Here is a 23,886-nt window from a genome sequence, read left to right as displayed (position 1 = left end):
CTTAAGGTGCCATCTTGAAAAACATGGCTCCCGCGATTTTTAGCTACCAGATTTCGCGGTCGGGAAAAAACATGGTAGTTCGTTGTAAAACCACTGCCACCAGCCATCTCGGTAGAAAAGGGTAGCATTTGACTGCTATGAGTTTCTAGACACAGGGGTCAGGGGGTGATACTAGGTAGCCCTTCCAGCACTCTATACGAAGATAGTGTGTGCTGGGTCTAGTAATTTAAAAAAACTAGTCGTCAATTTCACCTTACATTCTCTGAGAAACAGTTTATCCCAGAGAAGGTATTTAAACCTTTGGAAACTTTAAAAAGACATCCTTGTGTCACTGCACTGATGGTGCTGTGTAACACACATGAAAAAGAGGCCTATGGAGTTATCTTAAAAGTCCATAATCAAAGAACACGAGTAAAACATAGATCAAAATACATGAGTGGGGGGGGGGCGGGTGGGCTCAGACTTTTTCCAGGTAAAAAGAAAAAAATCAAAAATACAGCAAAGTTGCTAGGGGTCTCGAAGGTGAAGGGATTTTGCACATTTATGAGGATTCTCCCTAAAAAGCTCTAGGCCAGCTTAAAAGGAATGCACACAATCTTGTGTTCCTCTCCCTGGCTATACGGTTTCCAGCAGCAACTCTGTGGAAATTCAACCAGCTCCGAGAAGGATGTCCAGGTGACTTACTTTTGAGTAAGTCACCAACTGAAGGGGAGAAGTTGTCGTTGCAGGGGCTTCTTTGTCGATACGAATTTGGAGTTTCAGCACAGCAGCGGGGCTTCACCGGGCAAACCAACGTTCCAGGAGTTGCAGCAGGCATCCTCTTCAAGTTCTTCTTCGGTTCCTTCGTCCAGTGGTCGACTCTGCCTTCCAAGCCAAAAGCTTTGCCTTTTATTCAGTTCTCTCACCTTCATTCCAGCCTAGCTGTCAATTATCCAGCAGGGTGGCTGTCCTTGCTGGACAGTCAACCGGCCAATCACTACAGAGTGCATTTGGGTCTCCTAGGAGACCAAGCACAGGGAGTTTCGGGCACCTACCTCACTTCCTGCCTACCCCAGACCACCTGGAGCCAGAGGCGGGCTTCACTCGTGAATCCTGCCAAAAGGAAAGCGAACAATGGGACCAAACCTGGTTTGGCGCGCAGACTAAATTTCAAGAAGGACTTGGGCCATTTTGATAAAAATGACACCCTTGGGTGCTTTACTGTAGCTGCGAACGCAGCCCGCGGTAAATGCACACCTCAGTAGTTAAAACAAAACCACTGCCACCAGCCATTCAGTGAGGAAAGGGTAACAGAATTATTACATGAGAAGCTAGACAAAGGGGGGGATACTAGGTAACCCCTCCAGCGCCTTATCGTAAGATAGTGTGTGCTGGGTCTAGAAAGTTAAAATTGTAAGTAAAGTCAATTTCACTTTACTGCTCTGGGAAACAGTAGTTTATCCCAGAGAAGGCATTTAAACCTTTGGGAAATCTGAAGGTGCTGTGTGACACAATGTAAAATATGCCTATGGAGTTTGTCAGGCTCCATAACCAAAAGAAACACGAAGCTCAGAAATCACATTTAAAATACACGAGAGAGTGGGGAAAAAGGGTCTCTGTCGCCAGGTAAAAAAAAAATCAAGTCCTCAAAATCCAGCACAGTTTCTGGGGAGTCTCTAGGGTGGAGAGAATTGGCAAATTCCTGAGAATTCTCCCTAACGTTTGTTCCGTGGAAGACGTTGCACTCGGTAATGGACACTCGACCCCTGGCATTGGCCGCCTGCAGCGCAGGAGAGTCACAGCAAGTCGGGGGTTGCATCAAAATGGAGTTAGTCTCGGGGATAGTGGGTCCCACCGGCCTAAGGGGAGAAGTCGTCCATTCAGAGCTTCTTGTTGATTTTGAAAAAGGTCAGCACAGCAGCGGGGCTTCACTGGGCACTTCGAGGTCCAGGGGATTGCAGCAGGCTTCTCTACATGGTTTCATCTTCGGGTGTTTCTTCCAGTGGTCCGCTCTGCCGGTAGTCCCAAGAACCTCACCTTTTAAACTTGTTCTCATTCAATCACCGACCTAGGCTGTCAATCACCTAGCAGGGTGGCTGTCCTTCCCAGCCAGCCGGCCGGCCAATCTGGACTGGTTTCATTCAGGCACAGCTACAGACAAAGGACAGGGGAGTTTCGGAACCCTCCCTCACTTCATGTCCTTCCAAATGCACTGGAGGCAAGGGGCAGGCTTCAGGGCTGAAGCCCACCAAAGGCAAAACACACTAAGGGCTCAAACCTGTCTCAGTTTATTGAGTAAAAGCCAAGAAAGACCTCACAAACAGAAAATGGCGAAAAAAGACGACCAGGGCCATTTTGACAAAATGGTCACCATTGGTGCTGTACTGCAGCTGAGGGTTCCGCCTGCGGTAAAAACTGGTAGTAAAAGGTAAACCACTGCCACCAGCCATTTAAACTAGTATGAGTTACAAAAGACTTTACATGAGAAAGTAGGATAAGGGGCTACTAGTTAACCCCCAGCACTCCACATAAGATGGTGTGCGCTGGACCTACAAAGTAAAAAGTTAAGATCAATTTCACCTTACTATTCTTGCAAACAGTAGCGCTTACCCAAGAAAATGTTTTTAAAACTTAAGAGAAATCCAAGAGACTTCTCAGTGACACTGCACTGAGTGTACTGTGTGTCACTATACACAAAGCAGATACCTATGAAGTTTGTCCGACTCCAAAAACAGTGAAAAGATAAAATTCTAGTCAGGGAAAAACATAGGAGGGAGTAAGAAAAAGGTCCCACTCACTCGGGAGTTAATATTAAAGTCCTAAATCCAGAAAAGAGCGGGGTGGGGGGTCTCTAAAATGGAAGGGAATTAGCACATAAATGAACATTCTCTCTAACAAGGGTATTGCCCTGGACACCTCTACATGCACAGCAACGCTCTGGAGCGACTTTCTGGAATAAGGTAAGCAGTACCCTTTTCCCTCACAGTACCCTAGGTTTGAAGAAAACGTTTGCAGTGGATGCTCTGCAGTGTTACATCAATGGACCCGAGCTCCGCATTCCTTGGTCTGATGACTGAAGGCATGACAATAGATGGGTTCTCTCAGCAGCAGTCTCAAGGGAGGACCTGTGGCATGGCTTTCATCAACTTCTCTTGTCACTGTTTTTTGCGCTTTTCTGCAGCCCCAATAAAGGATGCAATACGCACGGTCAATCTTCTTTGCTTACTGCGGTCCCACACTCTGATGGGGGTCTGGACAAGTTGGATCAGATCTCTGGTTTGTCCTTGGGGGCTCAGCAACAATGTGGATGGATTCGGCCTTTCCATGAGTTGCACTTGAATTGGGCCTAAGGTCTCCTGGTATTGGGGTTCTACAGCTCTGGAAACTCACAGGACCTCGAAGATGGCTCACGTCAAAGTTCGTCTTGGGTCTGGTTGTTCCCACCAGTCAAAGCGAAGGAGTCCTTTTTGGAGTTAAACTGTCGCACAGAAAACAGGGTCAGGACAGCGGTGATCGCTTCAGTGTTTCAGATGATCTGCAGGCGTCTCTGGTAGTCTTCTTCGTCGGTTACCTCAGCTTCCAGTGGTCGACTTGATTTTCACCCCAGGAGCCTCACCTTTTCTACAGTTCCAGCTCTAGTTCCCCTGCAAACTTCTTCAGCAGTTTACAGAAAGGGGCTCCCCAGTGGGAGCTGGTCCCATTCAGGCACTCGGGCAGACACAGGACAGGGGGGTGAAAAACTCCTCCCCCAATTCCTGCCTGCCCCGATTCTCTGGAGCCTAGCCTGAGACACCCAAGGGCTCCCGCCAAAGGCAAGACACGCCCATAGGCCACCCCAGCCTAGGATGGTAGAAGAGAAGGGGTGACCAAGAACAAGCACGCTAGTAATGACGAAAAAAGAAGGTAGGCCCCAAGTTGGTGCTTGGGTGCCCATATGTGCACTACCGAGGCTATAGCCATAGCCTGTGGTAGAAAAATCACACAATTTGTTAGAAAATGTCCACTGCCACCAGCTATAACTAGGAGATTGTCTATGTGACTTAAATCACAGGAGCAGAGAGAAGGGGTATTCTCGGTATCCCTTTGCACTCCACATAAGGTGGTGTGTGCCAATCCCTGACTATACAGTTTTAGGAGAGATACTAAGTATCTCTCCATCTTTAAGAACTGTAGTTACTCTAGGATAAGGAGAATAATCTCAAAGGATCCTCAGCAACACTGCCCAGAAGGAGCTGTGTGCTACAATAGTAAAATACAGATGCCTTTAAGAGTTATGGAGTAAAATACGCTCCATAGGACAGGTAAAATACAAAGAATTGAGTTCCATAAAGACAGGACCAAAAGAATGAATGAATGAGTGAGTGGAAAAAGGCTCCACTCATTCAGGATTAAAGAAAAAGGTCCAGAAGTCCAGCAGAAAGTGCTGAGGCTCTCACTAGGAGAGGGGATGAAGCATAAACATAAATCTCCCTAACATCCATCCCCCTAAAATACCTTGGCTTCAGTTATGCGCCAACCTAGACTGGTGGAAAAGGACTGAGGCACGAGGCCCGGAGACAGGGCTTGGGGGGAGTCGAAGCTTGTGGCTGTGCATGCGTCAGGCCCGCGTAAACTCGAAATTAATTATATTTTTAAGATGGTGCTACAAAAGGCTCTGGTCATGTACCATAGGACAGAATGCCCACAGGTATGGAGGGAAGGGGACCATGGACTAGAGTACGCTAGTCTCTATGGTGAGTAATTCTTCCTGTTTCAAGCCAAACCGGCTCTCCTAGGTTAGAAGCAGTCGTTCGCTCCCAGCATTTTCAAACCCTGCTATGTAGTAGTGGTGGTGACGATAGGGACAGCCACTTTGGTAACTAAAACCTAATTTGATTTTCAATCTTCATGCAGTTCTTTCCTCTTGAAATGGATGAGGGGGGAGTTACTTTGAGGCTTACTTTGTTTCACTTGTGCGATATACGTGTCTTGTGTACTTCAACTTTTTATTTTATTTTTTTTATTTATTTATTTTTTGTTTTCTCTTTCTCAGCTCCAGGCTCAGGGCCAGATCCAGGCTCAGTCTCCACAGACTGCACAGGTTGCACTGACGAAACCACCAGTGGTGTCTGTCCCAGCAACTGTTGTATCATCTGCCGGAGTTCCAACCCTCCCCGTTACTGTTGCTGGAATAAGCGTCGCCATTGGCCAGCCGCATAAAGCAGCAGGTAATTTACATGTGTATCTAGTGTGTTTTCATGTAAATCTGCTGACTTGGACATTGTGTTTTAAGAAAAGGGCTATATGTTCATTACACCCACTGTTCAGGCAGAATTCCATTTTTGGTGCTTTTAATATTTTGGTGGCTTTTTCAAACCTACTACTTTTTGTTTCCTCATAGGTACTTCTACTGAAATCCCCCTGTCCCTGCAACTCCTGTTGGTGTGCTGCCCTGTGGTAGCCAATAAAGCTACCAGGACAGAGGTGCTTTATTAATACTTAAGTTTGCTCACAGGGTGATTGCATCACCCTGAAATGAGTTTTGGGAGTAGGCTGGTAGTAGCTCAAAGTATGCTTTGTCTACACCATTTGTTTTGTCTGTCTGTGTGAAATATGCGGCATGGCCAAAATCGCTATTTTGCTGACTGGCTCAACCTGAGCCACAAAAGCATCATATGTTTCAGTCTAAACCCGTTTGTGCTGGGTTGGAGGCTTTGAGACTCCCCAGTCTACTAATTTCGAGGCATACCTGGGTGTTTTGGAGTTTAGCTGGCCTGTCCAGGTTAGCTGGCAGCCAATATCTGAATGCTGCATCCCGGTGTGTTCATGGGCTAGCTATTACAACCCGGAACCAACGGTGGTCGGTGTGAGATCGATGGAACTGTTTACCGCATACCAACCATTCAGCAATGTCCTGTGCTTGCCAACCTTTACATGGCGGCCCCCATTGCCAACCGCACTGCAGGACCCACTATTTGCCAGCCATAAGATGGCCGCTACGCGGCCGGAACTTCATGCGCACCGCTGGGAGTAGCTTCAGCAACAGACAAATGCAGAGCAGGTATGCAGCTCGCTGTGTTGCAACTTCGTTGCTTCTACGCTAGTACTCCCCTTGCACACTGCTGTGCTACTTCTCTTCTCCCTGTCCGACTTCCTCTGGCTTACTCGTTGCCGAAGCTTCCTTCTGCGACTCTTCCATCTCTTCGGCCACTGCTGCTCCAGTTCTCAGAGTTCCTATTCTTCCTGCTCTCCTCATTTTCATCACTGCTTGATATGGAACTGGATTACCATCTTAAGCTGCCACCTACACTGAACCTTTATCCGGTGACAAAAGTATATATATTTTTTCTTTTTACCCCGTGGAAGTTTTTATTTATCCTTCGGTCTGGCCTTACTGGCGGCCAGTCCCGCCTGTTCCTTTCCTGGGAGTCCTGGCAGCCAGGAAGGACGGGCCTTTTCACCACGATATGGAGACCTCCATTAAACCACAGGTGAGATCCAAAGCTAAAACTAGCTTAGCCAGGCCCTAGGTGAATGTGTAAGTCAGTGGGAGACTCTGGCCATTCCTCTGGTCTGCTTTTGAAGTCACATGAACACTGCTGATGAGATGGGCGCTGCTGAAGATCCTGCCATAGATTACTGGGTGGGCGTTGGCTCCTACCTCTTTATATTGTATTTGAGCGAAGACCTAGCTTTAGGAAGCAACAAAGTGCTTTACAATCATAGGTGAAAGAACAAGGTTAGTGAGCAGAGAAAGGGCATGGGATTTAACAGGCGAGGGATGGCAATTGTCAGCAAATGTATCTACCAGCAACCAGCAGAGGAAACAGTGGGGATCCCATTTCCCCAGTCTCCGGTATGGTGGGGAGTGGACCTTGCTGTTAGGAAGGAGTCATTCATTGAAGGGTACGAGTCTTAAACTCCTTTCTCAACTGTAGAAGTGAGGGGGCGGAGGGGCCTGATGGTTATGGGGAGGAGGCTCCAGAGTCTTGGGCGTAGAAACAGGCTGTCTTCTCTTTTTATTTTACTTCCTGCTCCTGCAGAGTTCAAGTATGCACATGTACTAATGGTGGATCGTAGGCCACCCTAGATGCTGAGTATCTCGGTAAGGTAGCTTGGGGACTCCAGGGTGACAACCTTGTAGAGGACAGAGCATGATTTAAAGATGATTTGCAGCGGGAGCCAGTGCAATTTGATGAGTGATTGAATTTTCAGGGTCCTGTGAATTGTGCTACAACATGCAGAACAGAAAGCCGTCCAACAAGGCATTGGCAACATCCAGGTGGGGGAGGGCCATGGCTTGGACAGCAGCTCTCAAGTTGTTTTCTGGGATGAAGAGCTGGATTTTTTTGCAGGACAGAATGTTTGGTATCTCCTTGCTATGTGCTCTTTGAAGTAGAAGTGTCTGTCAAGCCCTCAATGTGCATAGTCTGTATGTCTGGGTGTTGTTGGTCAGTGTTGAGATGGAATTCTAGAATCTGGCCTGGTGGACAGATTTTAGGAGGCCTCCCCCTAGTTAAGATGAACAGGGAGCTCCAAGAGGTTAGACAATGTTAGGTAAGAATTGGTGCAGTCACACTGTCTGAGACTACACAAGACTTATCTAATGGGTATTGGATGTTGAGGAGAATTCGCAGAAATGTGCTAATTCCCTTTCTACCTTAGAGACCCCAAGCTGGTTTTGCTGGACTTTAGGACTTTTCATTTTTAACTTGGAGAGAGAGACCTTTTTCCCACACTCATGTATTTATCTGTGATTTGGACTCTGTGTTTCTTTTGACTTTGGATTCTGACAAAATGCATAGGCATCATCTTTGCATTGTGACTTACAGCACCTTCAGTGCAGTGGCACAGGGATGTCTTTTAGATTAGAAGGTTTAAATACCTTGTCTTGGTGAAACTACTGTTTCCAAGAGCAGTGAAGTGAAATTGACTTTACTTATTTTGTAACTTTCTAGACCCAGTACACACTATCTTACAATAGGGTGCTGGAAGGGTTACTTAGTATCCCCTTTGTCTCGTTTCTCATGTAACAATTTTGTTACCCTTTCAACAATTAATGGCTGGTGGCAGTGGTTTACTTTTTACTACCATTGTGTGTTTTTACCGCGGGCTGCAATTGCAGCTGCAGTAAAACACCCATGGGTGCCTATTTTGTCAAAATGGCCCTGGTTGTCTTTTTTCGGCATTTCTTGTCGGGAAGGTCCTTCTTGAGATTTACTCTGCGCGCCAAACCAGGTTTGGTCCCTTTGTCTGTTTTGCCTTTGGTGGGATTCCCGAGTGAAACCTGCCTCTGGCTCTAGTATGTCTGGCAGGGGCAGGAAGTGAGGGAGGTGCCTGAAATTCCCTGTGCTTAATCCCCTTGGTCACAGGAATGCACCCAAAGGTGATTGGCCGGATGGCTGTAAGGCAAGGACAGACGCCCTGCTGTGTAATTGACAGCTAGGCTAGAATGAATGGGAGAAACCTGCATAAAAGGCGGGGCTTTTTGGCTTGCAAGGCAGAGTTGACCACTGGACGAAGGAATCTGAAGAAGAACTTGGAAGAGACACGTGCTGCAACTCCTGGACTATTGGTTTGCCCGGTGAAGCCCCTCTGCTGTGCTGAAGCTCTGAATGCGTTTAGACTAGAAAAGCCCTGCACGGACGACTTCTCCCCTTGGGTTGGTGGGACCAATCAACCCCAAAGTGAACTTGTTTGGACATCCTCTCAGAGCTGGCTGTACTTCCGCTGCTGGTACCGAACGGCCAGGGAGAGGAACACCTAACTGAGTGGATCGCTTTTAAGTCCGACTCGAGTGCCCGGAAGATCCTCCGGACTTCCCTGAAGCAGTACTGACTAATCCTGAGACACCTCAACAGTTCTGGACCCCAGATGCGAGAAAAGTCTGAAGTGGTATCCGAGAACCGCAGTGTTGCTATTTGATGTCACTGACCTTCACCTTAATTGAAGTTTGCCTATTGCTGCCACTGACCGTCCCATTGCAGTGCAGGTGTCCCCAGATGACCTCCCTCTTGTCCCCACGACTGAGGCCCAGGAACACCAGGATCTTTAGAGCTGTACAGGAACAGAAGCCAGCAGAAACTTTTCTTCTAACAAAAGGTACTGTAAACCTAAAAACACTTGCCTCTTGTTGTGCACCCTTACCTGCTCTCAGTTGAGATGTGTCTACAGCTTTGCCCCCTCACAAGCCTCCAAACTTGTGGCCCTTCAAGTGAATCTTATTTCTACAAACCTTTCTAAAAACATTGTGCAAGACTTTTACTTACCTGCAAAGATCTTCAGCTCCTCTAGACTTTGCTCAACTAACATTGGCTGTCCTGGCTCCCTTAGAGACTCTTCTTACCCTGACACTGTGCATTTCCCCCAACAAAGGGTTACAATTACTTGACATTCGAAGGTTTAAAAAGTACTTACCTTAGAGACCCCCAGCAACTTTGCTGGATTTTGAGGACTTGATTTTTTTTACCTGGAGTGTGTGAACCTTCTCCCCCCCCCCTCTCAGGTATTTTGATGTGTGTTTTACTCTTGTGTTTTTTGATTATGGAGTTTTAGACAACTCCATAGGCATCATCCTTTCATTTGTCACACAGCACCCTCAGTGCAGTGACACAGGGGATGGGACGCCTTTTAGGCTGTCCCAAGTTTAAAAATACCTTCTCTGGGATAAACTACTGTTTCCCGGAGAAAGTAAAGTGAAATTGAATTAGTCTTTTTTACCTAGTATCACCCATGTCTAGAAACTCATGTAGCAGTCAAATGCTACCCTTTCCTCTCGAAATGGCTGGTGGCAGTGGTTTTACAACAAACTACCATGATTTTTCCTGACCGCGAAGACCGGTAGCTAAAAATTGCGATAGCCATGTTTTTCAATATGGCATCTGAGCCTCCTTTGTTAAAACAAGTCAGGTCTTTTTTTGCCCTTTATTTTTGGAAAGGTCCTTCTAGAGTTTGTCTGTGTGCGCCAAACCAGGTTTGGTCCCTTTGTTCCTACGCCTTTGGCGGGCTTCAGGGCTGAAGACCGCCTCTGGCGCCTGAGTGTCTGGGGTGGGCAGGAAGTGAGGGAGGTGCCTGAAACTCCTGTGCTTAGTCTACTAGGAGACCCAAATGCACTGTGGTGTGATTGGCTGGCTGACTGTCCGGCAAGGGCAGCCACCCTGCTGGGTCAGTGACAGCTAGGCTGGAATGAATGGGAGGAAACTAGATAAAAGGCGAGTCTCTTTTCTTGGAAGGCAGTCGACCACTGGAACGAAAATACAGAAGACGAGCTGGAAGAGGATGGCTGCTGCAACTCCTGGACCGTTGGTTTGCCCGGTGAAGCCCTACTGCAGGTCCGAATCGCCAAGTTAATCTCGACAGAGAAGCCCTTCAAGGACGACTTCTCCCTTTGAGTTGGTGGGACCAATCAACTCGTAAGCCACGTGGATACCATTCTCGGAGCTGTTTGTATTTTTCTGAGTGCTGGGGGAAACCAAATAGCCAGGGAGAAGGACGCCAGTTTGTGTGCTTGACTACAGCTACCAGAATCGAAGATCTGCCTTTTCCAGCTTTTTGACCAGTCCCAGTGCAGGAATCCCACTACGTCCTCCCTCTTGTACCCACGACTGAGGTTCAGGAACAGCGAGATCTGCAGGAACAGACGTCTTCAGCTGCATCTTTTTCTCCATTGTAAGGTGCTGTGAAAACCCGAGAGAACTGCGAAAGTGCATGAAACTTTGGCAATTTACGGGCCTAGTCCGCTTGTGACTCGACATATGAATCTTTCTTTTACGAACTACTTCTGAGAACTTTGGCAAAGACTTTTCTGTTTAACTTCCAGAACTGCTTTATCCTATACAAGGCTTTACCCCATTGACTTTGGCCTTACCTATTGCATTGAATCAACTCCTCTGGTGAACTCAAACTATTTGCACTGTTTTAGAGTAACTGTAATATTTGTTTTATTAACTTATGCCTTTTTGCTCCTACTTCAAATGCTCTAAATGCTATTTTGCACCTCCTTCAAAGTAGTTTAAATATCTCAGAACCTGATCTTGTGAAGTACTGAAGTATATTTTTGTGTGATCTAGATTGCCTCCTGCTAGTGAATGTTTTATAAATGACTGTGAAATAAATTAATACGTGTTTTACCAAGAAACCTTGAGTATAAGAGTCTATTTGAATACTTGTAATTATAGACCTCTGTGTACCCTTACAGCTCACATTCCCTCTTGAGATAAGCCTGACTGCTCAGCAGCGCTACCACAAAACTGTGTAGTACAGACTTGTACCAAGGGTTGGTTTTGCTTACACCTGTAGTCCTAGTTGCGTGTAGTGGTCCCAAAGGGTACTGCACACACACTTTGCCTAAAGGTCGGGAGCTCTTAAGACTGAAGCTTGACAAAGGGCTTTCTTCAAATGCCTTGGTGCACTCCTCATCCACCTGACCTTTTTGGGGAATTTTGGTGAGGAGACCACTTTCAAGGGAGAAGCTGTGGTCTCATAGTTCTCTATGAAGTTCCTATAATAACCAGTGAGACCTAGAAAGGCTCTTACTTGGGTTTGAGTAGTAGGGGTGGCCCATTCTTGTACAGCTTGTACTTTGCTAGGCAATGGCCTTTTCACCTGCTCCTACCTCATGTCCAAGGTAGACCACTTTGCTCTGGCCAATTTGACATTTACTTGATTTTATGGTCATATAGGCCTGCTCAAGAGCTTGCAATACATATCCTAAGTGGTCAACATGTTCTTTCCAAGTAGGACTGAACACTACAATGTCATCCAAGTATGCCATGCAGAAGTCCTCCATCCCATTCAGAACTTGATTCATGATCCTGTGGAATGTTGCAGGTGGATTCTTTAATCCAACAGGTATTACCTTAAACTGGTAGAGGCCTGCTGGGGTCGAAAATGCGGTTTTCTCCTTGTCATGGTCTGTCAGAGCTATTTGCCAAAAGCGTGAGGTTAGGTCAGTTCATCTGTCCTGGGTAATGGATGATCATCAGTCTTTGTAACTGCATTTAGGGCTCTATAGTCCACATAGAATCTCCTTGGATCCTACCTTTAGTACTAGCACATCTGGACTAGACCATGGACTTGTAGATGGCTCTATTACCCCGAGATCAAGCATCTTGTTGACCTCTTCCTTTATGTGGGTTCTTACATGGTCTGACATTCTGTAACCTCTGCTTTTAACAGGTAAACAGTCACCAGTGAGAATTTCATGCTGGCCCCAAGGGGTCAAGCCTGGTGATAGTGAAAACAGGGAGACAAACTGATTTAACAGAGATTTGCACTCCTCCTGTTGTTCCAGTGTCCAATTAGAAGAGAGATTAACTCCTATCATCCCATCTAAAGGTTGTTCCCTGAGGTCAGGCAGAGGTTCACTCTCCTCCTCCTCTTGAGCAGAGGCTAGAAGCAAAGCTCACAGTTCTGGTCTAGAGACATAGGCTTTTAGACGGTTGTTGTGAAAGACCCTGGGGGCCTCGTAAGAATTGCCTAAATCCACCAAATAATTGACCTCTCAAAGTTTGCCCACAGCCTTGAAGAGTCCAATCCATTGGTCCTGTAAGGCCCTCTGCCTTGTAGGTACCATAACTAGAACTAGCTGGTCTTGGGTAAACTCAACCATGTTGGCCTTCTGGACATGCCAATGCTTCACCAGAACCTGACCTGCTTTCAAGTTCTCAGAAGCTTCTGTCATGTGTCATTCTCCTTCAGAGACCTAACACATAGTGACTCTCACTGGCTTGGGAGAAGGAGCACTCTCCAACCCCTCCTTAATTAGGGCCAAGGGGCCTCTAACTGGATGACCATAGAGGAGCTTGAAGGGACTAAATCCACCTCCCTCCTTAGGGACTTCTCTATAAGCAAAGAGAAGGCATGGCAGTAGAAGGTCCCACTTTCTTCTAAGGGGTTCCTCTAAAGCACCCATCATGCTCTTCATAGTACGGTTAAACCACTCTACCAATCCATTCGTTTGGGGATGGTAGGCAGTTGAGAACTTGTAAGTTACTCCAGTTTTTCCACATAGCCTGCATGTAGTGGGACATAAAATGTGATCCCCTGTCAGAGATGACGTCCTTAGGAAAACCTACCCTGATAAAAATACCAAGTAGGTCCTTAGCAACTGCCTGAGCAGTAACCATCCTCCTAGGTGTAGCTTCAGGATACCTAGAAGCATGGTCTACTACAACCAATATAAATCTGTTGCCTGAAGAGGTTGGGGGGTCTAAGGGACCAACAATGTCGATTCCTACACTCTCAAAAGGAACTCCCACCACTGGGAGAGGCACCAAAGGTGCCACTTTCTTGGCTCCACTCTTGCCAGATGTCTGATAAGTGTGACAGCTCCTACAGAATTTATCTACATCAGACCCCAATTTAGGCCAGTAGAAATACAGAGAAATCCTTTCCTTGGTCTTCTTAAAGCTTAAGTGACCAGCCAAAAGAATCTCATGGGCTAACTGTAGGAACTTGTCTTATCTCCTGAGGCACTAACAGTCGTCTGTAGTTCCCTGGGATAGTCTCGGTAGGTTTACTGTAGAAGGGGCCATCCTCCCAGTACAACCTGTGCTTCCCTGGCTCTTGCCCGTCCAGCTGGGAAGCTGCCTGTTGGCCAAGTCCTTCAAGTGTAGGACACTCTCTTTGACCTCTGCTGAAGTCTGCCCTACAAGGGCCACCTTCTGCCATTAAAGACTGCAGCTCAGGATGGTCTTTAGGATCCAGATCTCCAATGGGGGTCGTTGGGGAGGTCTTATTCCAGCTCTGAATCTTCAGCAGCTGATTCAACCTCTCCTGGTTGTTTCTCACACTCGGCCTCAGCTGGTGGAGTATTCACAGGCGTGACTTTGGACAGTCCTCTCGGGCATGTTGTGGTTTGATGCACAGGAGTGCTATCTTTCTTGTTTCCTCAGACCTTGGGTTTCCCCTTTGTCTCCTTTTTCCTGGAAGTAGAAGTTGTCATTTCCTGCGTTATAGGTTCTCCTGTAATAACCTCTTGAGTCATCTAGGGTGAGGTCTCTAGCTTTCTGTGTCTGTTCCCGTTTCCTTTTACTGGGAGGCCTGGGGGGTGCTTGATACAACTCCCAAGAATTTTTAAGCCATTCCCCAACAGGACTCTCCCAGGCACCTCACTTTGTACACGGACAGGTATCCTTACAGTCCTATTGTTGCACTGGATGAGAGCTGGTAGTCTTGGAAGCAGTTGGACAGGGTTTTAAATCTCACCTGGTATCCACAGGGACGCCACCCAGCCGGGTTACTCACTGGTATGCTTCTCAGCTTTGCCCTGATGTGGTCTGCGGGGAAGGTTCTGCCTGAAAATACAGGAGGACTGAGTTCAGAACTGACGGACTGGCGTAAGTATCCTCCCTCCACCCCCGTATGATTTCAGACCCTCTGGCTCCCTCTCCTCACCTTGTGGTAGAATTAGGCGTGCTCTCCGTCCTGCCTTCTTTGCAGGGGCGCGTTGTCTTTCATGGGCGAGTTCGGTCCAGTTACTTCACTGACGCCGGCCCGTTTGATATTGTTCAGGTAGGTCTTAGTGCTGTTCTTTAGTTTTGTTGCTATCCTGCATGCCTTTCTTTGTTTAAAATGTCTTTTTTCTCCCTTAGGTATGTGGAGCTTCAGCGCGGCGAACTGGCTTGGTTGAGCATTAAGAGCGCTAAGATGCGGTAAGTAAGTGCTATGCACAGCGCTGCAAAGTCTTGCCTTTGCTAACCTGTGTTTTCCTTCCTTGTAGGTCGCGGTATTCTTCAACGCGAGTGGAATGTCTGGAGTGGTGCCAGCCGAGAGGCGACCAGCCAGGTAAGCCTTTTAAGCAGTTCGTAATTTGTAAATGTCTGTACTGCTTTCTTTAATGTTGCCTCTATCTTCCTCTTTCAGGTCGTTCTGTCCGGGAAGCGTGCAGATTCGAGGAAGCTGTTCTCAGTAGCTGCAAGTGTTTAAAGATGAAGACTGCAGGTAAGATGATGATGATGATGCTGCTGCTAATGATGTTCCTTTTGTCTCCTTGCAGGTTCTGCTTCTCCGAGGTTCGAGGGAATAGCTGGACACGGTGAGCGTCACGTTGCAAGCTGCAAAGTAACGCAAAGCGTGTTTTCTTGCTCGGGTGTGGTTTAAATAGCCCCAACAAAATAGTCCAGGTAAAGTAGTCACTAGGCTACCACACCCAAAACATTAGACCGCATAGCTTGGTTCTTAGGAACCAAGCTATGTGGTTGCCTCCATGTTGGCTGACAATACAATAAAGTAGTTCCCAAGCACATTGTTTTTCATGGTTTCTGAGCCTGGCGCCAGGACTGGCCCCATGAGGGCTTTTGAAGAGGATGCCAGGCTCCAGAGGCCCGAGTCCTGACTCCACCTGGCCAATGGGTTTGCCAGAGGGTGTTTTGTGTGAGGTTTTGAGCACTCCCCCCTAAAGCCCCTCCCATGGTGTTCCTTCTGTCTGGCCCAGGTTTGGTTAGGAAGTTCCGATGGAATTTCCTGATTAGACGTGGTGCGTGGATATTCTCACTGGGCTCCCAGGATCTATCTTGTGGTCCAAATCCTTTCCAATCGAGGTAATATAGCTTGGTCCTAGAGTATTTAGAGTCCAAGCTATCTTTGGCTCCGAATTCTGGTTCTCCGTCAACAAGTATGGGCTTAGGTAGTGTCCCAATCCGTGTGCCGGGTTGCATTGGTTTCAGGAGGGACACATGGAATACCGGGTGGATGTGTAGATTAGGTGGTAAATCCAGTTTCACGGCTGCTGGGTTGATAATTGCCTTAATGGTATAGGGTCCTAAGAATCTGGGATGAAAGGTCCGGGTTCCCTTGATGGGTACTAATTTAGTGGCTAACCAAACTTTGTCTCCTACTTGATAATCAGGCGCCTTTTTCCGGTGTTGGTCGGCAAATCTTTTGTTTTTCTTTGGCATGAATAAGGTGTTCCTTTGCCCTTTTGAAAGCCTGAGTAATGGTTGTGTTTAGAGTCTTTACCGCTGGCATTTCCAAGCTGGCTGGAAAGTCTAGTTCAGAGGTACGTGGATGTCTGCCATAAAGGGTATAGAAGGGCATTTGTCCCGTGCTTGAATGCAAAGAATTGTTATGCATATTCGGCTATCCATAGGTCTTTCCAATTCCTTTCTTCGTGGCGCAGCATGCACCGTAAATATTGCTCGAGTGTCTGATTGGTTCTCTCGGTTTGGCCGTGCGTTTGGGGATGGTGACTTGTAGATGGCCAAACGTCGATCTGCGCCATTGCACATTTTTTTCCAGAAGTTTGACACAAATTGGCTGCCTCGATCAGAGACCAGAACCGAAGGGAAGCCATGTAGCTTAACCACGCCTCCAGGAACACTTTTGCTAAAGTGGCTGCGTCTGGGAGGCATTTCAGAGGAATAAAATGGGCCATCTTCGAGAATAAGTCCACAACTACAAGGATGGTGTTAAACCCTTGGCTTGGCGGTAGATCAGTGAAGAAAAAGGGAAAGGGTGTGCCATGGAACTGGAGGAATGTCCAATGGTTGTAGGAGACCAGATGGTTTTTGTTTCTGTGATTAATTTTGTGCAGACACAGCAGGACTGAATATACTGAATGATGTCCTTACGCCAGGTAGGGCACCAAAGGTTCTCTTTCACCTTAGCTAGGGTTTTGGTGATCCCAGGATGCCCTTCGATCAGTGAATCGTGATAGTTTGAAATAATATGCTGTTGTAATTCCTTCTTGGGTACATATAGGCGATCCCTAAAAAGGGGTAGATGGTCCTTGGTGGTATATTGTTCTCCTTGAGTTTGCCATGCGAGGTAGACATCAGGATTCATTGTCTGTTGGATTTCCTTTCGTAGTTCTGCTTGTGTTAAGTCTGTCATGGTACCCAAGAGTTTGTCTTCAGCTATAACAGGTACTGGGTCTGGAGTTGTATGTACTATTTCATCTATGCCCATGTGATAAAAGGCATCCTCCTTTCCGTTTCTGACTCCTGATCGAAATGTGATTACATAATCATATTCGGCGAAGAAAAGGGCCCACCGTGATTGGTGAGAGGACTGGGCCTTGGCTGTTTTGAGATATTGCAGGTTTCGGTGGTCTGTGAGGACTGTAATGGTGTGTCTGGCCCCCAGAAGGTAGTGCCTCCAGGCTTTAAAGGTGGATTTGATAGCCAGGAGTTCCTTGTCCGTGATGGCATAATTATTCTCTGGAGGTGAGACCTTTTTCGACCAGAAGGCCACAGGATGTAGCTGGCCGGTTTCCGGGTCTCTCTGTGAAAGGACAGCCCCCATTGGGAGACTGGACGCATCAGTTTCAACGACATAAGGGAGGTCTGGACGAGGATGTCTCAGGATTGGAGCGGAGGTAAACCTTGGTTTAAGTTCCTGAAAGGCTTCTTCTGCTTCTTCGGTCCAAGCAAATGTTTTATTGTTTTTTCGTAATAGTACTGTGACTGGGGTGTACAACCTGAGAAGTCTGGGATGAACAGGCGGTAGAAGTTGGCAAAGCCCAGCATGCTTTGTACCCCTTTCAGAGACGTCGGTGAAGGCCATTTCAGAATGGCATCTACTCTGTGCACATCCATTCTGATGCCTCCTGGATTAAGGATAAAACCAAGAAATTCTAGTTCAGTGACGTGAAAAAAGTATTTTTCAAGCTTTGCAAACAAGTGATGTTGACGGAGCCTGGTGAGGACTGAACGAACGTGCCTGACATGATCTTGTTCCGAGGCTGAGTATACTAAGATGTCGTCTATGTACACTAAGGCGCACACATCAATTAACTCCCTTAAGACGTTGTTCATGAAATACTGGAATGCCGCAGGAGCGTTGCATAACCCGAAGGGCATGTCTTGATATTCAAACAAGCCGTACTTAGTACGGAAGGCGGTTTTCCATTCATCTCCTTTTCTGACTCGGACCAGGTGGTACGCTCCTCAAAGGTCTAATTTGGTATAAATCTGGGCATCTTTAACTTGGTCTAGCATCTCAGGGATAAAGTGGCATGGGGTAGCGGTTCTTCACGGTGATCTGGTTCAATGCGCGGTAGTCAATACAGGTTCTCAAGTCTCCTTCCATTTTCGGTACGAAGAACAAAGGACTGGCTGCGGGGGACTTCGAAGGACCGATAAATCTGTTTGCAAGGTACTGGTCTAAATAGGATTTCAAATGAAGGTTTTCTGGTTCTGTGAGAGCGTAGATCCTGCTGCAAGGGATTTGTGCACCAGGAACAAGGTCGATCTGACAGTCATAGGGCCTGTGCGGTGGCAATGTATTGGCTTGGTCCTTTCGGAAAACATCCTGGAAATCATGGTATTCACTTGGCAAGGTATTAGTTGCCCCAGGGTTGATACTGTCGCTCCGGGAGTCATGGGGATACAGACGTCGGGTTTCTCCTCTTGATAATAGCAGCTAGGGGAGCAGTCACCGGGGAAGGTTAATTTTCGTGCCCGCCAGACTATCAAAGGGTTGTGAGCAACCAACCATGGCATCCCTAGTATTAGCCTGTACTGAGGTGCCTTGATGAGATCGAATAAAATAGACTCCCGATGTCCGTCCTGGCACAGCAAGGTTACCCTGGCTGTGCACTGGGTTACTGGTCCGGAAGCAATTTCTGTCCCATCCACGGTGGTTACCTTGTCCATAGTTGGCTTAGAACACAAAGGAAGCCCCATCTCTGCTGCCAGTTCTTGATCAATATCATTTGCAACTGCTCCGCTATCGATGTATGCTTCAATGGCATGCATTCTTGATGACTGTTGGTGGTTAATTAAGATAACTGGTATTTCAAAGTGTGAGGTCAGCAACTCTTTCTTCTCACTCGACAAACTGACCTCTACGTTTGTCGAGCTTGGTAGTTTTCTGATTCCTTAGCTTCATCCTTCTCTGTGGCCCGACTGTTCTTGGGGGGTTTTACTGGACAGTCCTTCAGGAAATGTCCTGGTTTCCCACAATACAAACCAAGTTGTCTTCTTTTGTCCCGCTCTTGTTTTGTTAATGGAGGCCGTATCCCTCCAATCTGCATGGGTTCTACACCATTTTCAGGTACACGGGGTGTGTTTTCCTTTGGTCGAACATACACGGTCCGAGGGTCCGTCTTAGACCGGTCTGCCTTTTGTGCCTGCAACCGGTGGTCTAGCTGCACGACCAGATTTATGAATTCTGCACAGTTTCTGGGTGGATCAACCACCTGGGCTAAAACGTCCTTTAATTCGCCTCTTAAGCCTCAATGGAATAACGTGGTTGTTATGTTTTCTGGCCAGCTAGCTTCGCAACCAGTCTGTTGAAGGTAGCAATGTACGTTAACAAGTCCTGATTCCCCTGTCGGAGGGACAAGTCCATTGTCTACTGCTTGTTCCTGGGTATGGCGAGCAAAACGTTTTTTCATTTATCTCTGGAACCCCCCCAAAATCATGTAATAGAGGATTGTCATAGGTTACCAACGGCACCAACCAATCTGCTGCACTACCACTCAGGTATGATAAAACAAAAGCTACCCGAGCTTGGTCATTTGGAAATGCTCCAGGCTTACAAAGAAAATGAAGGGGGCACTGATTGATGAATGCCGCATACTTCCGTGGGTCGCCTGAGAACCTTTCTGGTGGTGCCAGGGGCACTGTTCCAGGTAACGCGATCTGTACCGGAGTGGGTGGTATGACCGGGTTTTGCATCGTTGCATTGCTTCCAGGTAGAGGCATCTGTCCTGCCTGTGATTGCAAGTATTGCCTGCTAATCTCTTCAGTGCGTTCTTTGGTCACTATTGGGTCTCTCCAGAGGGCATTAGTCTCTTGTCGGGCAGAATGAACCTCGGCACGAAGCTCTCCTAGTAATTGGGCCAATTGGTCCATTTCTGATGTCTCCATGGCGCCCAGGTGGATTTGTTATGGTAGGCTTTGCGTTCTGTTACGCTCGCCTGGTATCCACAGGGACGCCACCCAGCCGGGTTACTCGCTGGTATGCTTCTCAGCTTTGCACTTATGTGGTCTGCGGGGAAGGTTCTGCCTTGTGGTAGAATTAGGTGTGCTCTCCGTCCTGCCTTCTTTGCATGGGCGCATTGTCTTTCATGGGCGAGTGAGGTCCAGTTACTTCACTGACGCCGGCCCGTTTGATATTGTTCAGGTAGGTCTTATTGCTGTTTAGTTTTGTTGCTATCCTGCATGCTTTACTTTATTTAAAATGTCTTTTTTCTCCTTTAGGTATGCAGAGCTTCAGCGCGGTGAACTGGCTTGGTTGAGCCCCGCTGGTAAATGATGGCGCATTAAGAGCACTAAGATGCGGTAAGTAAGCGCTATGCACAGCGCTGCAAAGTCTTGCCTTTGCTAACCTGTGTTTTCCTTCCTTGTAGGTCGCAGTGTTCTTCAGCGCGAGTGGAATGTCCGGAGTGGTGCCAGCCGAGAGGTGACCAGCCAGGTAATCCTTTTAAGCAGTTCGTAATTTGTAAATGTCTCTACTGCTTTCTTTATTGTTGCCTCCATCTTCCTCTTTCAGGTCGGTCTGTCCGGGAGGTGTGCATATTCGAGGAAGCTGTTCTCAGTAGCTGCGAGTGTTTAAAGATGAAGACTGCAGGTAAGATGCTGCTGCTAATGTTCCTTTTGTCTCCTTGCAAGTTCTGCTTCTCCGAGGTTCGAGGGAATAGCTGGACACGGTGAGCGTCACGTTTGAAGCTGATGTTGTCTTGCTCGGGTGTGGTTTAAATAGCCCCAACAAAATAGTCCAGGTAAAGAAGTCCCTAGGCTACCACACCCAAACCACTAGACCGCATAGCTTGGTTCTTAGGAACCAAGCTATGTGGATGCCTCCATGTTGGCTGACAATGCAATAAAGTAGTTCCCAAGCACATTGTTTTTCATGGTGTATGTGCCTGGCGCCACAGGCGCCAGGACTGGCCCCATAAGGCTTTTGAAGAGGATGCCAGGCTCTAGAGGCCCGAGTCCTGACTCCACCTGGCCAATGGGTTTGCCAGAGGGGGTTTTGGGCGAGGGTCGCGACACACGCACAACAGATTTTCGGATGACTCATTGCAGCCTGCAGGCCATTTCTGACCACCCCAAACACGGTCACACTGGCCAGAATCCTCATCATGACCAAAATCGACTATGGCAGCACCCTCTACCTAGGAACCAGCCAAGAGAATCTTAACAAATTACAAATCTCCCAGAACAACGCTATTAGAGCGGCCCTAAACATCCCGCGAAAACACCACATCTCTGAATCTAGATCCAATCTACACTGGCTACCTGTCAAACAGAGAATTTCCCTGAAAGCCTTAGGCCTTACCCACAAATGCCTAGCCAACCAAGCTCCCCCTTACCCCTGCAGCCGACTATCCCGCCATGCGCCCACCCACCCTCAAAGAACCACCTAGACCCACTGCTTAACCATCCCTAGGTTCAAACTACAAAAAGCGGGTGGCTCAAGCTTCCCCATTCTAGCTTCCAAGCTCTGGAATGCCCTCCCCCCTCACCATCAAATCTGAAGAATGTTTTAGTGCCTTCAAGTCCAAAACGAAATCCTGGCTCTTCAATCAGCCTTGAAATTCAGATCTCTTATGTACCTGGGAGTCCTGTCCCAGCAAAACGCCTGCTCTAATCTCTACTCTGTAAATGCTTATTGCTTTATGCTCTGAATACTTTGCACAAATACTCGTCCTGTATCCAAAGTTTGTATATATGTATGCTCGTTATGTAACCATGTCTAAAGTTGCGCCCTGATGCCTCTGGGTCTGACGGTGCGCATTACAAATAAAACAAATACAAATACTTCACAATTGTTTGTAAATTTTGGACCTGTGAACCATGGTAAGGCCTTGTCTAAGGCTTCCATCGCCAGGTGCCTCTCAGACTGCATCATGCTTTGTGATGGTCTGGCTAACGGACTTCTTCCAGGGCCCATTCCACCAGAGCCATCGCAGCGACGATAGCATTTCTCTCTGGTGTGCCCCTGCTTGACATCTGTTGGGCTGCTATGTGGGGGTCCACGCACACATTCACTATGTACTACTGCGTTGACAGGGATTCCAGGGAGGAGTCCTGGGTCGGCCAAGCAGTGCAACGCAACCTGTTTGTTTGAAGTGAGTCTGTTCCAGGGGTAATTGTATTGCTACTATTGAGCCTTGCCACCTCCCATGGTTGTATATATGTACTGGTGTTTAATCGTATTCAAGAGCATGTGAATCCATGCCAAACCCCATGCTGTTGAAGGAACAAGTTACTTACCTGTAACTCCTGTTCTCAAGTATGGGTATGGCATGGATTTACGTGCAAACTCTCCCTCCTTCCCCTCTCTCTCTCCTCTTGGTACATACTGCCACTTTACATGCTATGACAAATCTGAAGATGGCCACCAGGGTTGGAGCATAGGGAGACAACTGTCATTGGATGGGGGCAGTATGACCCCAAGGACAGTGATTGGTTATAGAGAAGAAATGCAGTTTTCAGGCTAAAGCAAAACTGCTTTTCTTTTTTACTGAGCATTCCCAGCCTGCCAGGGAATATTGATGAGCATGTGAATCCATACCAGACCCATGCTTGAGAACAGGAGTTAAAAGGTAAGTAAACTGTTCCTTCCCATCCCTGTACACCCGGTGTATAGGGATAGTGTGATGGGAACGCCCCCGTTGACTGCCACTGTTCTAATTCGAATGACAAGGAATAAACCACTAGATGGCGGCCTATGCAAAGCATCTCATTCTAAGCAGATACTAGCCACTGTAGGGTCCATCTTTAAAAAAGTTGTGTTTTGCCTGTAATTCTTCGTTAGCTTTTTTCCTTATTTAATTCTATAAATTGCTCAACTTCAACCCCACTGTTCTCCTCTAAAAAGTGCTGCCTTTGCTTGGGGGTAGCCCTGTTACATAGCTGTGGGTAGATTTCCTCTCACACCCTAAACACAAGGGCAGAGACGAATCGTCCAAACACAGATGTCAAGCACACCACAGTTTTTCACAGGTAAAGTATTCCTGATTTTGTTGGACCCTTCTAAATCTCCTGTAATGGCCTGAACATTTCTGATGAGCCACTTCAATGACTTGAAATGTTGTCTTTCGATCTGCAGGAGGACAGCCTTTGCACGTCCAGCCACTCCTTAAACTGAAGCAGCATCATGCAGCTCAGCAGCAGCAGCAGAAAGCGCTCCAGTCGCAGGGGGCGCCAGGCCAACCCACCGTGCAACAAAAGGTAGTGACCAGGGTTTTGGGTGACACATAAAATGTAATGAAACTGTATTGGGAACAATAGTTTTCTGTTCTTGTTGAATGCTGCATCGAAGTACAAAATGCAGCTTTTGTTACAGGTGTTTCTACAGAACCCATTTGGCAATTGCATAACCTTGTACGGCTGTGCTCTTTCTGTTATGCTTGTCCCCATATAGCCAAAGGAATTTACTGTACATCCTGCTGAGTGTTGATGTTACATTACAGTCAGTAGACTTTAGGCCTCAGGAAGCTGAGAAGCTCTTTTTTACGAGCCAAGACATGTAATTGGATTTGTGGCATGTTCGCTTTAAAGCAACTCTTTTAAGACACATCTTCTGGGTAAAAGGACCACCAAACCATTGTGATAATGCTGTGGGAAGGTCTTTAGTTCCCCCATTCTTTGAATGAGTTATGTGTACGTCAGTAGCACTGGTAAGAACTTGCCCTAGCTTGTAGAAGTATTTGTGTGTGCATATGTGCTTAATATGGCGTTAAGCCCCCGTTTTTAGGGCTGGAACAGGTTTTAATGTCGTGGCAACCCAAGTTATCGGCTCGAGCGGAGCCCCCTTGGAACGGGGGCTTAAGGCTATTTGCACCCCCAAAAAAGGATTTTCCTCCATTCAGTGGGATGCCGCACACGTCTGTTGGGTAAATATTTGTAGAGTCCAACTGGTGTGGCACTTTACAAGACTTATCTTGTGGTATTCAGTAACCCACCCTTTGATATAGTCTTGTACTACACAGTTGCTAGAGTGACTGAGCAGCCAGGCTTATTTTAAGAGGGG

At 47.2% G+C, this 23,886-nt stretch overlaps 1 protein-coding gene across 6 annotated transcripts in view; it reads left to right on the top strand.

The window, feature by feature from the left end:
* EP400 (E1A binding protein p400) overlaps positions 1-23,886 on the top strand; it is a 1,542,855-nt gene that overhangs the window by 1,402,411 nt on the left and 116,558 nt on the right. For all 6 annotated transcript variants that reach the window (XM_069620067.1, XM_069620064.1, XM_069620063.1 and 3 more), the window contains 2 exons: positions 5,012-5,186; positions 22,963-23,084. In XM_069620067.1, the coding sequence (XP_069476168.1) occupies positions 5,012-5,186; positions 22,963-23,084 (297 nt within the window). The remainder of the gene's footprint in view (positions 1-5,011; positions 5,187-22,962; positions 23,085-23,886) is intronic.

The sequence above is a fragment of the Ambystoma mexicanum genome, chromosome 10, assembly GCF_040938575.1.
Source record: "Ambystoma mexicanum isolate Mex_15411 chromosome 10, UKY_AmexF1_1, whole genome shotgun sequence".
NCBI lineage: Eukaryota > Metazoa > Chordata > Amphibia > Caudata > Ambystomatidae > Ambystoma > Ambystoma mexicanum.
This window is presented reverse-complemented; position numbering and strand designations above follow the sequence as displayed.